Genomic DNA, 17,926 nt, shown 5'->3' with positions numbered 1-17,926 from the left:
TTTGAATTCTGATTGGTGATCATTGATCATTCAATTGAGTGTGAGATCATCCTACTTCTGTCTTCCAACTTACCCAACATTTATTCACTCGAGCAATAAAACTACAGTACTCTTTGTTTGAAATTTACTATGAATAATTTGTCGATGGTCGATGATTCACTTGGACAGTTATCATCGACATAGAGCAAACAAATCATTTTCGTGTACCACTGTCCCTCTCTCTCTCTCCCTCTCTTCTTCTTGTTCCTGCGCCATGGCGTCCCAGGCCACGAAGGTCTCCAGTCCTTATTGTTTTATTGCATTGCTGTTTTTGAACGGGGGTCACCTTGGCGGCATCTATACCTTTTGAGAATGTTGTTTTTTGAATGGAGGCCACATGGTGGTGAGTGGGAAGAGGAAAAGTTTCTTGGCAACAAGCCAATTATTCAAATTCGAAATATGAATATGTTGAGTACAGATGTCGCCAATTTAAGAAGGCATAAATATTATATCCGGTGCTCACAAAAAAATACATCTAATCAACGTTCGCAATTCATTGGAATTCGTACATTAAATTGCTGGAACCAACTGCCTGAGCATGTCTTTTCTGTTAAAATCTCTTCCCGGTGTTTTAAATCTAATATCTATAAACTAGATCTTTCCAAATACCCACAACTCACATAACTTCTAACATGTGCCCCTGGCCTAAATTATACATTTCTATCAACTTTATCTTGATGTAACGTGTCAGTGACTTGCTCCATCGTTTCAATAAATAAATAAAAATAAATAAATCACGAGTTCTTATTTAATCAAGGAAACTCTTGAGTATTCTGGAAGTGCTACAGTAACCGATAGCTCACCCTGATTTCACTCTCGTGAAATCAGAATTTGGTCACATCGATGACAGGACATTCCGACATTGCAAACACCCAAACTGTGAAATCTCTTGTTTTCATTTTGCATTCTTTTCTTCGTGTGCAAGAATCATAATAACAAAATTTAAATAAAAAGAAAAAGAGAGACGCAGAACAATATGCATGAAATGTAAAAAGACGTATCTGGAAAAACGCTTATATAGATATTGTTTTTATTGTTTCTTTTTCATACCCATTCTACTAGTATTTGGAGTCAGAAAAACAAATAAATATAAAAGTATATCCACAAATGTGCAAGGGAATATACACGAAAAGAGAGATAGACCGATGTTGAAAACATGTGATCAACAATTGCTTTATTTTGAGTATCGATTTGTAATGTGAGATTGTTTTGAAATCGAAAATTATGAAGAAATGTTGAGTCATCTCCCTTTTTAACCTTTTTTTCTATATTCAACTCTTCTTTTTTCTCCCACGGTAATTCATCATAGCGCTTACTTGTGTCCAGTATTTGTATTTTCTTTTTTTAGTTTCACTTATGACCCACGATATTTTTGTTTTCTGCACACATTTCGAATCAATATCAAGAGACTCTGCTGCTGCTTCTCTCAAACCACGCCTACTAGATACGGTATCGCTTTCTCTCGCCAACACTATTACCAATGCTTTCGAAAGGCGGAGCTTGACCTCATGGTCTCTTTATTCTCTCCCGGGGTGTGTCGAGTGCTGCTTTCTTTTTAGTTGTGTCTCACTTATGTTGCTTGGTTGCTTGTCAGAATTCAGATTTTATAGAAATTTATGGGGGTATTTGAGTTTAGAACTCGGAAGAATAGAACTGCGACAAAATAAAACTGTGAAAATATAGAGCTGACAAAAATCGAACTGCTACAAAGTGGAACAGTGAAAGTTAGAACCACAACAAAACAGAACTCAACAAAATAGAACTGAACACAATGGAACTGCTACAAAATAGAACTGTTACAAAATAGAACTCTAGTTCGAATGGAGCGCGTTTGCATTTTTTTCTTTTTAGAAGAATCAGAACGACTTTTTTTTTAATTTGAACAATTATTCGATGAAAAATATGAATTTATTTGAGAAAAGTCAAAAATAAATTGAATTTTTGCAAAAAAAATGCAAACGCGCTCAATTCGAACTAGAGTTCTATTTTGTAACAGTTCTATTTTGTAGCAGTTCCATTGTGTTCAGTTCTATTTTGTCGAGTTCTGTTTTGTAGCAGTTCCATTTTTTCGTAGTTCCACTTTGTTCAGTTCTATTTTTTCCTGTTCTATATTTTCACAGTTTTATTTTGACGCAGTTCTATTCTTCCGAGTTCTAAACTCAAATACCCCCAATTTATGGGGGTATTTGAGTTTAGAACTCGGAAGAATAGAACTGCGACAAAATAAAACTGTGAAAATATAGAGCTGACAAAAATCGAACTGCTACAAAGTGGAACAGTGAAAGTTAGAACCACAACAAAACAGAACTCAACAAAATAGAACTGAACACAATGAAACTGCTACAAAATAGAACTGTTACAAAATAGAACTCTAGTTCGAATGGAGCGCGTTTGCATTTTTTTCTTTTTAGAAGAATCAGAACGACTTTTTTTTTAATTTGAACAATTATTCGATGAAAAATATGAATTTATTTGAGAAAAGTCAAAAATAAATTGAATTTTTGCAAAAAAAATGCAAACGCGCTCAATTCGAACTAGAGTTCTATTTTGTAACAGTTCTATTTTGTAGCAGTTCCATTGTGTTCAGTTCTATTTTGTCGAGTTCTGTTTTGTAGCAGTTCCATTTTTTCGTAGTTCCACTTTGTTCAGTTCTATTTTTTCCTGTTCTATATTTTCACAGTTTTATTTTGACGCAGTTCTATTCTTCCGAGTTCTAAACTCAAATACCCCCAAATTTATTTGTCAATGCGCAATAGAAAATATTCTCGAGTACGGTAGACAATAATTGGTGAGCATCAGCTGCAAACACCGCCACGTCATTTCGCATACCGTTTTATTTCAAAAATGTTCCCGATTAAACTTGTTTTTTTCTGAAAACAATTGCTCATATTTTCGCAAAATTTCGCATATTTTCACGTTAACAATTCGATAACCCTATATTCATACTTATTAACTGAAATACATTCATTGCTCTAGACTGTTCAAATCGATTTGTTCAAACACTACAAGATTGCTGTGATGCCGAAAGGACAGAGGAAACTAGAAATAGTAAAACGTCGACAAACAACATCTGGCGACAGAGAAGGCTCGAGTTCAGTTGCTCCTGTTATTGGATGTCCTGTTTTAGATCCTATACAATGTCAATGTCGTGAGTAAAAATATTTTGATCGTCCACTCTTCTTTTCTGTTTTCAGCAAAAGAAGAAGTAAATCCTTCGGAAGGTGTCAAAATGACTTGCACATGGGAGTCATGTCCATATTCTAATCAACCGCTTCATACGGTCTGTTATCAACTACTCGAGGATAATCTAGTTAAACGGTTAGCTACACTTGGTAGTGCTCGCGGATGGACAGTACCGCAGAGACGGAACAATTTATGGGAGAGAAAGGGGCAATCGCTTATTGGGAAATTTTGCCGATGTAGATGTGATCGAGGACAAATGACAAGAGACAAACAGGCTCTTTATGAAAAAGAGGTAACGGAACTGAAGGTCTATCTGACCATTTGGATAGTCAAGTTTACAGAAAGCTGTGGAAAAAGAGAAGAAGAAGAAGGCCAAGAAAGCGAAACAACTCCCTGTCCTTCATTTTAACTCAAAGCCATTGGCTGCAATAGAAGAAAAGAAGAGAGATGGTGGATTCAACTCTCCATCGGCCATCTCTAGTCATCATCAAACCTTCTCTACTACGTCACGGTCTCGTCTTCATACGGATCGCTCAACTTCTTCCATGCGGACGTATACTGTTGCCAGAACGGTAAGTTATCGAATCAAGCGTTATTAGAAGAACATTTGAGTATAACAAATAATAAATTCTCAACTTTCAGTGGTCTGAGTCTTCGTTTGCCGGAGAAACAAATGGACAGTACGACAATAATGAAGACTTTCATCCTTCTGATTGTGATTGCGTTTTTCATTATGATTATGATGCTGACGAAGATAATGATCATGATCACATCGAAGAAGACTTTCTTGATATTTCTGATGCTCGTCAGCATTTGGAAGTCATAGTTCCTGCGCCAACACCGCCGCCACAAGTTATCAGCTATGCTGCGACAATAAGAAATACTGATAACAAAGTTGTCAGGGATCTGAAATCTGCCAATTCACCAGACAGTGGGATCGGGCAAGCTACTCCTCGATTATCCTTTTCTTCGTCGAACGAAGATGACAATGACAATCGCCAAGGAGGTTTTCCACCTTTGGAAACTGAAAGAGAGAAATCTGAAAGAATTAATCCATTAGGATTAAGCATTCTTTCGTCAATTGAGGTGTCTTCAACGGATGAGAATCAGGCCGAGGAGCCTGACCATTTTCTGGAGCTCACCGACACGCCACACTTGTCAATGAAGCGAGAAACTCTTCGCACAAAGAAGAGTATTTCTGTGTCGAAGCTTCCACTTGCCACACCAACACAACTGTATTCGGATGAGCCGCGTTGTGGATTCCGCTTTAACGCCCCTGTTCGAGAAATGATGGACATGTGGAATGAGGCCACATCTTCAAATTCGAAATGCTCTATTGATGATAAGGACGAGAAACAAGGTAGTTTTCCATTTCTTACGTCGGAAGATGCCGACTCGAGTTAGTATATTCCTCAAAAAATCTTTTTCCAGAAGCCCTCGAAATCTGTTGGACTCCTTTCTTCGGCCGGGGATTCAACTTGGGAGAGCGGCTCTTCTATTTTCCGTAAGGAGAAACCTCTTATCGTGTTCTTCAAATGTTTTCAATGCGTTCTTATGTTCATTTTATGTGTATTTTCTTAAACTTTGCTTCTTCTTTCGTCGAGGTCTTTCCGAAGAGCATCGTTATCTACTATTATACATCTCGAAATTTCCACGTTCTAATAACAAAACTTCTGTCCGTTCTTAACCCTTTCTCATAGCTTTAGAAACCCACCCACTTCACAATATGTAGTTTTCCAATGTTCTCGTTAAATGGCCAATGTTTTTCATCTGACAAATATTATAATCAAAATAGATAAATTAAGTATTTCTCCTTCGAATCAAATGCATGCTCGCAGACTCTTTCTAATGAACCCATCTTCACCAGAAATGCTACTGGAAGTGTAATTCTTTAGATTTTCTGACACTTCCTTAATTGCCTTCGTCTCGTTTTATTTATTCTAATCTCTACATTTTTGCTCTCTTTCACTTTCACTTGAGCAATCCTTTCATGTATCCTTTCACCCTATTTGCGAACTTTTTCTACCATCATTTTTGTGTTGAAATAAACCTATGTGACGGAACTAATATTTAGTAGGCTAAAGCAGATGGCAATGGCAAAACCTTCAAGGAAAAATATACAATTGGTAAGGAAATAATAAAAGAAGAATACATCGCTTGACAAGAACTCGTATTTTTGACTCGACTGAAACTTTTGAAAAGCTAGCTAGCAAACAAAAAATTTCCAGATAGCCGTTTTTTTGTATAATCGATTTCCGATTTTTCACCGAACTTGTCAAGCATTGCATCAGGAAGAATGGGTGAATATGAACAAAATTTAATAATTTCCTTCCTCCTCGTCCGGAGTATCGTCCTCGTTGACCCGACACCGCGGCTGTGCGTTTTCGTTATTGATCACAGAGCGAACGCGGCGAGAAGTGAAGATGAGTTTGAGACGGAAAGCGTCACCTCCATTGAGATAGTATCTGCAAACACGCAAATTAGTTTCTAAACTTTTAGATTAAGTTGAGTGTTAACTAACTTGAGAAGTCTTTTCTGGCGAATAAATCCCAGATTGCTGTAAAGACGTTGAGCATTCTTGTTGGAAACCTCAGTCTCAAGTACAATTTCATCACATCCTTTCGATTTCATTGCGTCGATAGCACGACGAACAAGACGAGTTCCGATTCCAAGACGACGGCAAGATTCATCAACAGCCAACATGGCGAGATATCCTTTACGACGTCCGAACATATCAATTTCCAATTTGCACAAAACCGCTCCGATGTATGTGTTGCTCGTTTGATCATAAGCCTATAAAAATAGTACGAAATGAGATGGTTGAGTACACTCTTTACTTACTAAGAAACTGTACTCTGGCCAGTTGTGCAAGAAGTATCTGTAGGTATAGATGGAGTACGGCTCACTGAGATCTTTCGTGATCAGACGCATAATATCATTGATTTGTGCCTCATCCTTGTAGGGCAATATACGAATATTTGGTCCAGCCATCTCATCACCACGCGGAGCCTCATCTTGACTGATCATGTGTTGGCAGTGTGGCCATTTCGAAGCTTCTGGGACTGATTCTTCCATAGTTAGATCGTTCTGTTAATTCGGAAACATTATTTGGTTCCTACCAGACAAAAAGAAACTGATTAGTAGATCATAATCCGCCTCTAGATTATCGACTAGACTAAAGCCTTTACATGAGTCATCGAGACAAATTTCTGACCAAGGTTTTTGAACACTATACACTTAATCAGTACCCCCAGAAATGTGGAAAAATAAAAAAGCTTTTTTTAGAATGGAGTAACTACTGTTTTCATTTCAAACTACTTTCAAAGTGCTCACCGAATCTTCACTGATGGAATTTTTGGCACTACGATTTCCTGGCTTGTTTGATACTCCGGCAATCTGAAGACACCGTCTCAAAGTGCCGATTGTCTTCTCAAGATTGGTTGACTCGCGGTCACTTCCGAGGTCTACAGGCGTCGATGCCTTTTGTTGAACACCGATTGCCATCTTAATGAGTTGAAGAGCACCGGGTTAGGTTTTCTGAAAAAAATTGGAGGGATGAAAGCAATTCAAAAGTGCAACGAGGTGAAGAAAAACTGAGACGAGTATAATATCAAGAATTTCGGAATTACAAACTGCATGATTGTCGGAACAATATTCCAAAGAGAACTTGTAAAATTTTAAGTCTCGGTATCAAAAACGCACAAAATTGAACTGAAATATGTCTCGTCAAACGAAAAATGATCAGAATTGAGAACTGATAACAGATAACGCACTCTTCTCCGACTTTTTTGCCCATTTTGAAAGAAAAAAAGAGAGATAGAAAAAAAGAGGTGTGAAGTAAAACCTTTGGACTTTGGTCAAGCACAGAAGGAGAGGCGTGAAGAATAACTGAAGTGCATCTGGCGTGATTGATATGATACGTATCATGTCAAAAAGATATACATGTTTCTCGCAAGGATCTTTGTAGATATCAAATTTGAGAAACAAAGATTCGTGACTGATAATGAAGAGTGAAGGTGTTAATGATTTGATACTGATTTATATTTTTCTTCTTTTTGCATTCTTGGTATCATCTCGTTTGACAGGTTGAAGAAAAGTTTATTTTTGGGTTTTGAAGAATATTGAAGTATATCTCCTTAAGAAACACGGTTATTCTGCTTTCAGAAACAGTCTATCCGTCTGGCAGCGAATGATGTATAACTTGTCATTACCTTAACACGTTTTTGTAGTGAGACTGAATGAATTCATAGTCAATAGTCATCACAACAATGCCTACTGAAGATCGGAAATAAAACGCACGCGTCTTGTTGATCACGCTGGGAAAGCAATTGTCATCAAAACCAGAGTGCAACATCGCCAAAGCACACGTTTTGTATCGGAGGTTTCAAGAAGAAAACCTACGCAACTTTAAAAAAAAGATACCTTGTAACCGATGTTGATATCGGTCAAAAATAGGATCCAATCCGTCAATACAAGGACGGCTAAGCCGCATCAGAGAACAAAATCGGATATATTGCTGAACCCGTTTTCAATAAATTTTGGGAATGACACCCGCCTGAATTGAGGTCGCGGCATCACATGTTTCGCAGGAGGGCACCCCGCCTCGAAAATGACCGGCGTACTTTGTGCTCTTGTTGAGTTGGAGTGCAAGATTGTGGGATGCACCGCATTTACTACATATGCAGATGCTTGATTAAAACAGATATTTTGGGGAAATGTCCTTTTAGGGAACTCAGTTTGTTTTGAGTTTGGTTTAACTATTCCTAGATTCAGCTTTTATTAGTAAGGATGGGAGCATAGAACATTGGAACAAGTAGGAAGCACGTGAACCGGATGCGCGTTCGATAGCGCCGAAAGATGTTTTGTTTTGACGGTGGCAGCAATACAACAAAACATCGGAGACTGGTGAAAAATTGGCTTCAGTGAACCTACTTTACCAGAAATTCGAATTTTTTATCAGTTCGAAGAGAATCTTTACCCAGAAACTGTTTGTTTAAAATATTAAAGGCGGCATCTTCCTAGAAACTTAATCAACTCTTCTGTAAACATATACTGTAGACTAGGGAACTAACCGAGTGTAACCTTTCCGATAATCCTCCAGTGTGGAAATAAAAAGAACACAAAGTACAATCAACCACAAAACAAGTGTATACGGTCAGGACTGAAATAGGGCAGGAACAACGAAACAAGTGAGATGTAGAGAAGAAGAGAGTGCTCGTCGGTGCCAATCACCGTGGTTTTATTGACGGGAAAGTGGGATGGGAATTCCCTATTCAGTTTTTCACATGCACAAAATCTAAGAACAGTGGAGGAGATGCACACAGTACGACGGTCATGTGTGTGTGGACATAAACAAATGTGTGCGTACATGTACGAGGAAGCTGATGATAAGAATATTTATAATCTCGAATGTGTTGTGGAATTGAACCAAGTGACCATTTGAAATATTTTGAAGTAGTACATTTTCAAAACTCGACAACTCACTGCTCTCTTCCTGATATTGATACGATTCTGATCGAGTTCAAGAGTTCAACAGTACTTAATGCAGTAAACTAGATAAATTCGAGAAGTTCTACGAGCGTTCATCACGTCATTCCGTGTTCAGTTACACCTAATTACTTCTTTATAAAAATTCTTTTTTTTCGCGAGAAACTGGTTGTCCCAATTACCAAATGTCGATTTGAATTTGGTCAAAGATACCGAAACACGGCGAGAAAGAAACAGTTGAATACAGACGAAATTTGTGTATTTGTATCAAAAGAGAACTGATCGGAATGGAATTGAAAGAGAAAGACCCTGGCGACAAGGACGGTGACTGATAGCAGAAGAGGCAAAGGCGGAGCGTCGCGGGGAATACCCGAGCCCTTTTCTTTTTGCACGTACATCACGTGAACACAACGTGTGACATTTTAGTGTCCAATGCGCCTCCTGGCACAAGAGCAACTGACTGAACGGAAAAAAGCTTCATACTATCGCTTCCTGAACAATAGACTATCTCATTCAACGCAAATCGGAGGTGCACATCGAGGGCATGTGACATGAAATCGAAAAGAATACTCAGCTGACCAGAAGTGACCGATTGTTGGCTCGCTGATAGCAATGTTACACGACAGCGGAGAACATTTTTTGTACGATTACAACACGTCTTGAAAAAGCGACGATTGACAGGACAAATATTTTGAACTGAAGTGATGAACTTTTCAATTCGATTGATTCAACACTGTTCGTGTATAGTTTAAACATAACTGAAGCAGGGATTCCATTTTGAAACGTCCGATTTGTCCAGTTCTACATCTTTGAACACTGTACATTTCAAAGAAAAAGGCTTGCAAAATCGCAACATCCGAATATTTAAGGACCGTGTTCTAATCGAATTATCCGTTTTACGAATGATGACATAAATTGGATACAGATAGACTTGGAACATGAGAAGTAGGAAGACGAACATGGGAAATATTTGAAAAAGCTAGAATACTTATAAGAAGTTCGAACTAAAAATACAAAAAACCAAGGAAAACCATAACAATACTTTATCCAGAGGGAACTGCGGACAAAATGATTAAGGATGGGGACAGAGTTATTATTAAACAAAGAGAAAAACAGTCATAGTTAAACAATGTAATTGTCAGATAAAAACGAGTATCGAAAAAGGGATCAATTGAAAATTAGAAAGTTTTTATGGAGATTAGGAAAGTGGTGTTAAATGTTTAGTGCCAAGCTTTCGAAGAGATCGCGAGTCTCCGCAGGAAGTTTATCAAATTTCTTCTTCAGTTTTCGCTCGCGCTCTTCATCCGACAAGTCACGATATCTGAAATTCATCAAGATACATAATAAAAATTGTAAAAAAGAAGGCAGGGACAAAGTAGGCCGGTAAGCTTTAAAAAATCAACAAAATTCTTTATTACTTACTTTTCGTTCTTAGATCTGCAGAAGAGGCTGAATGCAGTTTCGATTTCTTTCTTTGCAGATTTATTTTTTGGTTTCTTGGGAGTTTTTGGAACAATCGGTTTTGAATTGTATTTTTTATCGAGAGATTTGATCTTGTTGCCGATGAATTGTTGCTGTTCAAGGGTCAAGTTTGGATGAGAATCGATAAAATCTTGAAGACGAGGAATATACTCTGTATGTAGCTTATGAAGTTGTTCGTCCATTTTTTTGCTTCCAGCTACATCCTCATTCATTCCTTTATGAGCAGCTCTCATAGAGGCACCAGAGAATGCTGCTTTTCCGCCTTTGAAGTCAATTTTGTTCTCTTTGATGTAAAGTTGGAACTTGGTAGGTGGTTTCTCCGGGAATGAAGGAAATTCGGACAATGCCTTGTCGCCGCCCAAGTAAGAAAGGAGAACGGTTGACGCATCGTTTAGTTGGAAGTTGCGAATTTTTGTAGCTTGCTTAAGATATTTCCGATAATCAGTTGCAAAGGCTCTGAAAAATACATTTCGTATTGAAGAGAGAAGTACAGGTACCTGGTATCAATTATTTCATTCCGGGACTGAATCCATTCAGTGACTAATCTCTCCATGTTGTGCACCACAGCCGTCGTGGCGTTCTTTTCTTGAACGAATGCAGTGAATGATTCTACCAACAGTCTGAATGCATCAGGCTCATAGTTCATCGGCCCGTCATCATGTCTTGTCTCCTCCGCTTCAGTGTGAATAGTTTGTTCTTCCTCATCTTCGTCTGGATCAGAGTCCTTCAAATGAAAACAATTTACTAAACTTAACATAAATTGTTACAACAAACCGATGAATCTGCAGCTGGTCTCTTTTCAGCTCTGACTGGTGTTACGTCGTCGAACTTCATCGTTTTCTTTTCTTTCTTTGGTGAAATATCGGCTTCACCGTTGTTTTTGCGTTTTCCCATGACTATCTGAAAAAAAAACTTTTAAATCATGTTGAGCTAAAACACACGGAAGAAACCAGCGCTGAGAAAAATCAATATTCTACATTTTTTCCTTAGAATAATTATTTAAGTTGTGAGGCGAACTTATCTTCAAAACCTATGTTATTTTGTACGAAATTTTTAAATTAATTTTTCTTTAAAATGAACGTATGCATACGCGTATGATAAGTGATCGAAGAAACGACAGAAAAAATAGTTTTATTCAAAAGTTAGGACGTTGGCAGGCTGCCAAACATTCTATTGTTTGCATTAGAGCGCGATTGCGGCGCAGGTTTTGTAGCTTTTGCGCGGCAGTTCAAAAGTGATATTTTTCTCAAAAGAGGAATTTCCTATGAATTTTCTATAATTTAAACAATCTATTATTTTAATTTTGCAAATGGGTTAGTAAGATAATCGATTTTATTTTTATTCAATATAAAAATACCGTAAAAACTGTATTAGAGCGACATGTCGCTCTATTTTTCAACCGTCTCTCAAAAAAATTCTGTGGTTTCAGAAACTCACTAAAGTTAAACGAAAAAAACTTTCTGAAAGTTCTATTTGTTGATCTAGAGGTTACTAATCACGCTGCTTCTAATCAGAACCAAGAAAATACACTGGGATAATCATATTCATGAATCCTGAGTATTGATGGGTGTCGTTCTATTAGAGGTGTCGTTCTAATACAGTTTTTACGGTAACTATAATAGCTCTGTCAGAACGTTATCCCTGAATTTGCTATGAGTTCGAACTTGAAGAACAGGAAACTTCTGCGTGATAGAGTTGCTAGAAAATTACAGAACAAAAGATCACTATTTGAGGTATGTTCTTTACGTCATGTTCGAAAAAAAGAGGGGTGGAACGATACTTTTGTGGAGTAGTGTATATCTGGTAGGTTCTAAATCGAATTGTTTTGATATCAAGATTATTTATTCCAATAATCAAGACTGGCCGCATAACAGATCGAAAAGAAGATCCGAATCTAACTGGTTCCAGAAAAAAGACAGATCGCGTGTTGCTTTTGAGAAATTCAGATTTTGTTTCTACAGTCTATTCCAAAGCCCGGGTTTCTTAAACAACACGTATGGAAAAAGAATGTTATATGGGATTTTCTGACAGATATGCTTTGAAAATGTGAACTTAAAATAGAACTAACATATGTGAAAGAAAATATTCTGTTCAGTCCAATGGTCTTTCAAGAAGTAGTAATAAGATCTGATTTAGTTCACCAGAGTAAAGTTCATCGAAAATATCTCGTGGTTTCGACAATGAATTTCTCAAACCATATTAAATTTCGTTTCTTTTAGTAGTGAGTTTCTGAAAACCTTCTGATCTTTTGAAATTATGCTTTATTGTATTTACAAAATACATATTTTTACAGAACAGGTTGGGGCGATAAGCTTCAAAAATAACAGTTTTGAAGACGTTCGTTTAGAATTTAGCAGTTTTGACGTCTGATGCATCCGGAAGGTCCTCTGACGAATCCTTGATTACATTGACAGACGTTAGGAATACATTGCATAGTACACGCCTGTGGGTTTGGGTTCTGGCAAGTTGGTTCACAGGCGGTTCCACAAGTTCTGAATGTCTCGTTAGCTCGGCAACGTTGAGGAGATTGGGAGGTAGCTGGAATAGTAACTTTTGATGAGAAATCGTTTTCAAAATCTCTTACATGTGTTATTGTTGTTATTGCATTGAGAAGGTTGAACACATTGTCTGGTGATTGAGTGGCGGACGTACCCACTGCGACATTGGCATACGTTGTTGACACATTGTTTGGTGCAAATCTGAAATGAGAAGTCACAGAGTCAAGCAGAATAAATAAACAAGCTTACTGGGTTACGGTTGTTACAGGATGGTTCACAGGCAGTTCCACACTGTTTTCTCTCTTCGTTTCTTCCGAAACACCGGTTTCCGATCATTCCTTGATTTCCCATGTTTCCTTGGTTACCCATGTTTCCCTGGTTACCCATATTTCCTTGGGTTCCTTGATTTCCAGCAGGTAAAATCTGGGCTGAAATTTTAGCATCATCATGAACCTAAAACGTTTTTCTTTAAATCTTACCATTTTGAGCATAAACGGAGCATCCAATGAGAGCAAGAAGAGCAATAAGAACCTTCTGAATTTATTCTTTTAAAATGTTTACTCCTCTGAATCAAACTAACCATTGTTATAACAGAAGTAGTAAACAGTAGTTATTCAGTCGATCAACCGTTTGTTGACCTTTTTCCGAAGTGGCAAATTGAGTGTGTCCCTCCATTTACCTTTTCGCTCTTTTATACATTTTCTATCGTACCGCCCATTTCTCAAAAATACGAAAAAGAGTTCGGTGGATCAACTAGATACCAGTTGTTCACACATAACTGACGCGTATTTACATGATGACTGATGCTGACATATGTGTTTTTTCTGTTTTGCTAAATGGTTGGAAACGAAAGTTGGAACAAACATCAACCATGCTCTATCTGATTCCTCTAGTTTTTGAACGTTTGCAAGATAATTTTATGCTAATCTTGTTATGACTTCCGATCAGAAGATCGAAATATAAACATAGTTTTATTTTTTGCCGACAGTAGTAGGTCATAATGGATAATTGACATTGTTTTGACACGACGAGAGGATAATTAGTCCCGACGCCCCATTGAGTCATAACTGATCTCCAATTGAGCTGTAGTACAATTAGGTCTTACATTGTTTACTAAGTTTTCATTGCTTATCCCGAGATGTTTTGTGAATTGTACCTCTTCTGATCTTTCTTAGAACTCTAAGAATTGGTTTTTAAATCTTTGTGCTCGATTTTAGAAGTAAACTTTAATATTCAGACATTACTTTAATACGAATTTATTGAACAGTTGAGTAATTTCTCGGCATTTATTCGAATCAGGCAAAAATCTTCTTCGGGCAATCTTTTGATGCACTACTTAGTTTCAGGATGTTTGACATATCCAGGTTTACAACGAGTCACACACATTTGAATGCAAAACAACAAGTTGATTTTTGACACCTTGAAGTCTATGCACAAAATAAACTTCAAAAACATTCTAGTGCAAACAAAACTGTTTATGAATTCTTTTTATGTGTCTATAATTAGAAGTTTCCTGGAAATCATGAACCACTGTCAACCGCTAACTTTCAGAAAGAATCAGTACTCTGTTTGATCTGATTTGATAGTTTGGTTTTTTTAACCAAAAATGAAAACATCAATTCAAAAAAGTGTGTCTAATATTACACTTACTCACTGGATCTGGTTCATCACAAGTTGAATCGCATGGAGACAACATCCCCTAGAATATTCTTTTTTTCGAGCAAGCAATAATTGAAACGGAGAGAATGCAAAGGATAAGGAGGGAACAGAAAATAAATAACTTCTGAAATATTTTTGTTTTAAAAAAATATATATTTTCAACCAAATCAGTTTATCATTTTGTTTCTTCTTTCTTTTTTACCTTTTTTGTTTGTTTAGAGATCAATCACAGAACTAATATATCAGTTCTTCTCTTTCATTAAAACCATTGGTCAAAATGATATGTCATTTTTCTGACTTGAGAAACTATGAATATTCTCTTGTCGCTGATTTTGCTACAGACACTGTCTCCACGTGTAAATCAAAGAAAGGTTAGAGTTTAAAATACGATTTCTTGTCTCTTCAAATACAAATTCACCCTGACGTCACTTTATTTGGACAAATATTAGCAAGTCTCGAAGGTTTTTTGGTCTTTACTTTTCTAGGCAAGTAGTTCATACAAGTACCAATCACGTCTACGAAAGAAATAGAAAACTTTAAATTTTTCTACAGCAAGTTGAGAAATAAGTTCCTTTTCTACATTTTGACCCTGGTGGGCAGAAGTTAGATTGACAGTTCTTCCCAATTAAAACTTGATTATTTTCCAGCGACACCGGTTCTCTTCGAGTCCCACAAGCTGGCGCGTAATCTGCGTTCAATTTTTCTGAAATTTAAAGTTCAAAAGATCAAGTAATTCAAATGATACTTCTGATAGCTTTCCTGCAACATTTCCCTCCACCCGAAAGTCTTTTGGAGCAGAATCCTTCCGGTACGCAGTCTTCCTGGAATCAGTATTCTAACAATTGAGCCTTATAAGTAGATATAAACGATTGAGCTGATATAGAAATGCTGAAAAACACAACTCACACTTTGCTGGCATAAATTACTCCCATCTTCTTTTGTCAATGGTTTAGAGTTGACTGGACAACCGACATTATCAGTTGGAGTACATGAAGCTTTGCACTCAGAATCCGATAAGAAATTGTTCTCATTACTTTCACACCCCTCGAATTCAAAAGCCATACATAATCTGGTATCGTTGTCGAAATGGTACTGAATAAGAAAGGAAACTGATAGAACTTTCTATTGTTGAGACATACTCTAATTGTCGGTTGAGATGAGCCGCATGCCTTTCCGAAGGCGATATGCTGCGTACATATGTTGGGTGGGTCTTGGGAAAAGACTAGAACAAAATTAAATTCAAAGTAAATTGAAACAGTTATTGTTACCCACCTGATACTAAGTTAATTGCTAAGACCAGGAAGAAGATGGACGGGTTCATGTTTCTGGAGAACTGTCAATCTACTTGGTTTCGAGAAGTTCATATGAGGCAGCTGAGACACTGAGAGATGAGTGAAAAACGGATGAAAGTGTTACGGTCAGTTGTTATCAAGACAACTAATAAACACTTGACATACTTCCTGGTTAAGAAATAGGATTGATGTATGAGATGAAACTAAACCAGACTGATATTGTTGAGTCGTTAACATATATGTTTCATGATGAATAGAGGCGTAGAAGTTGTCGTGAGAGCTCCAGAGAATTTATATATTCGATCGTTTACTCATTGGAGATCAGAAGAATACCTGCGGAAATCTCCAATAAAAGAAGACATAACGGTTTCACATATTTCCAGAATTTCAAATGGAAGAGATGAAAAGAAGTTATGGGAGCAGTAAAAACTGGAAGAATCATCTTCGGGATGAGACCTTTAGTGACAAATGATTATGTTCTATTTTGGACGTAAAGTGAATCACCAGACAAATCTAGCATCAAAGAACAAAGCTTGGCAAATGAGAGCCTTGTCTTGTTTTGCTTGGAAAGCCGAAAACAGTTTAGTCTTCTCACGATTGTTCCAAGAAATTGAGAGGCTTGTTCATCAAGAAAAAACCAAGCATAGGAGTAAATGGCATGTTCTTTCCTAACCTCTTTCTTTCTGATTTGTTATTTCTGATGAATACGTCTATAACTAATTCAGAATCTTTATTCACAATCAATGATAATGTGGAAATGTTGTATTCTGGAGTTGCCTTCTTCGTGTTGTCAATGTTAATTTTTCCTCTGTATTTCTTCATCATGACGGTGAGAACTCGAAAACTAATTTTCGAAGAGTCTTGTATCAAACAAAAACACATTTTCAGGTGATTTATAATAAATACTCAAAAACTCCAAGCATGACATACAAATTGATGAATATCATCAACTTTTTACAACTCTGTCAGGGGATTGGCCATTTCATTACTTCTCCTATTTTAATTTTTCCAAGAATGCTCATAAAGTTTGATATAGCAATAAGAGTGAGTTATTCCCGAGTTAGACGGAAACTGATGATTTTTCAGATAATTGGATGCATTATGAACTCGTTTTGGATTGCTGACCTTCCAGTTATGGCTCTTTTGGCAGTTTGTCGTATTTTCATATTCTGCAATGTAATTGGCTTCAAAACATTCCATATCTCAATTAAAGTTGTCTTGTCTCTGATTTTTTCTTGGATTTTCTTCATCATTCTTGTTGGTTGTGTCACTCAAAATGTCAAAATGAGTCCTCCAATGTGGGGTTATGATTTCGAAGTTCCGTATGCTTCAACGTTCGATACACTAGAAATATTTTTGAGTTTTCCTTGTTTATTAGTATCTTATTTGTCATATTTGACGATTATTTACTTGATTTATGGGGTACTTTCACTCGAGAAGTTGCAAGATTGCAGTTTTTCTTTACAGAAAAGAAACTTCCAAAGTACAGTGAAGTCTCGGAAGAATGAAGTATCCATTTTACTCCAGTATACTTTTGTTACAGTTTACATATCTTTCATGGTTATTATCTGGCATCCTGTTTTATTTCCAATTTTATCTTTTATTGACATGACGAACAAAACAAATCAAGCAATGGTGAATGGGCTCTGGATTCTTCATTGCTATGTCAATCCAGTGATGATGCTGTTATTTAATAGGTGTTCGAAAGGTTCTGACTTTGAGTTCAAGAATCTTTTTCAGGTCTATCAGAGAAGATGTCGAAAATATTTCAAACTTGGAGTTTAATTGTGGTAAAACGATCCAACCAACAGTAATTGTTTCTGTGTTTTCTGTAGTATAGCAATAATAAGTTTGAGTTTGTCTTTTGAATGTATAATTCTGAATTCTTTCTATTAAAATGTAATAAATTAATCCTGAAATATGGCATGAAATGAAAACAGGATACAAACTTCAAAAACGAACTACAAACTTTATCAAATTCAATTATCTAACAGTCTGAATCTATGTTCTCTCGCTCATATCACTAGTTTCTGTATAGAAATTTCAGAAAAATGGGAAAAATAACTCAGGAAATCGGGGAAAGTACAATCTGAAGCAACCGAATAAATATTTCAAAGTAGATTATCCAAAAAATGAAATGAGAGAGAATTTCATAATAAGAGTCGGGACGCTTTTGAAGAAATCCAGAAAGCTAACATTAGATATCAGAAGATTATCATAGGAAATACTAATTGAATTTCGTTCATTCTGTTTCTTTTTCTGTCATTTTTTCACAAAATATTCACA

General features: G+C 36.7%; 5 protein-coding genes across 5 annotated transcripts; 1 reads left to right on the top strand and 4 right to left on the bottom strand.

Annotated features, from left to right (window-relative positions):
* Window positions 1-3,057: 3,057 nt before the first annotated feature.
* GCK72_018517 (uncharacterized protein) lies at window positions 3,058-4,730 on the top strand (the record flags this gene model as incomplete). Its single annotated transcript, XM_053732594.1, has 5 exons — window positions 3,058-3,187; window positions 3,234-3,514; window positions 3,564-3,794; window positions 3,865-4,582; window positions 4,654-4,730. 5 exons carry the CDS (start codon window positions 3,058-3,060, stop codon window positions 4,728-4,730), a joined length of 1,437 nt encoding a protein of 478 aa, XP_053581507.1.
* Window positions 4,731-5,539: 809 nt separating this feature from the next.
* Window positions 5,540-6,726, bottom strand: GCK72_018516 (uncharacterized protein; the record flags this gene model as incomplete). Its single annotated transcript, XM_003114120.2, has 4 exons — window positions 5,540-5,687; window positions 5,744-6,015; window positions 6,064-6,309; window positions 6,556-6,726. The coding sequence occupies 4 exons, from the start codon at window positions 6,724-6,726 to the stop codon at window positions 5,540-5,542; spliced, it is 837 nt and encodes a 278-aa protein (XP_003114168.1).
* Window positions 6,727-9,921: 3,195 nt separating this feature from the next.
* GCK72_018515 (uncharacterized protein) lies at window positions 9,922-11,085 on the bottom strand (the record flags this gene model as incomplete). The annotated part of the gene is made up of 4 exons (XM_053732593.1): window positions 9,922-10,030; window positions 10,132-10,647; window positions 10,716-10,915; window positions 10,966-11,085. The coding sequence occupies 4 exons, from the start codon at window positions 11,083-11,085 to the stop codon at window positions 9,922-9,924; spliced, it is 945 nt and encodes a 314-aa protein (XP_053581506.1).
* Window positions 11,086-12,541: 1,456 nt separating this feature from the next.
* Window positions 12,542-14,385, bottom strand: GCK72_018514 (uncharacterized protein; the record flags this gene model as incomplete). Its single annotated transcript, XM_053732592.1, has 5 exons — window positions 12,542-12,729; window positions 12,776-12,890; window positions 12,939-13,117; window positions 13,169-13,223; window positions 14,344-14,385. The coding sequence occupies 5 exons, from the start codon at window positions 14,383-14,385 to the stop codon at window positions 12,542-12,544; spliced, it is 579 nt and encodes a 192-aa protein (XP_053581505.1).
* Window positions 14,386-15,082: 697 nt separating this feature from the next.
* On the bottom strand, window positions 15,083-15,669 carry GCK72_018513 (uncharacterized protein; the record flags this gene model as incomplete). The annotated part of the gene is made up of 4 exons (XM_003113987.2): window positions 15,083-15,169; window positions 15,255-15,440; window positions 15,488-15,570; window positions 15,621-15,669. The coding sequence occupies 4 exons, from the start codon at window positions 15,667-15,669 to the stop codon at window positions 15,083-15,085; spliced, it is 405 nt and encodes a 134-aa protein (XP_003114035.2).
* Window positions 15,670-17,926: the final 2,257 nt, after the last annotated feature.

This window comes from Caenorhabditis remanei, chromosome V, assembly GCF_010183535.1.
Source record: "Caenorhabditis remanei strain PX506 chromosome V, whole genome shotgun sequence".
Taxonomy (NCBI): Eukaryota; Metazoa; Nematoda; class Chromadorea; order Rhabditida; family Rhabditidae; genus Caenorhabditis; species Caenorhabditis remanei.
Note: the sequence above shows the minus strand (reverse complement) of the source record. Positions and strands in the feature narration are given on the sequence as shown.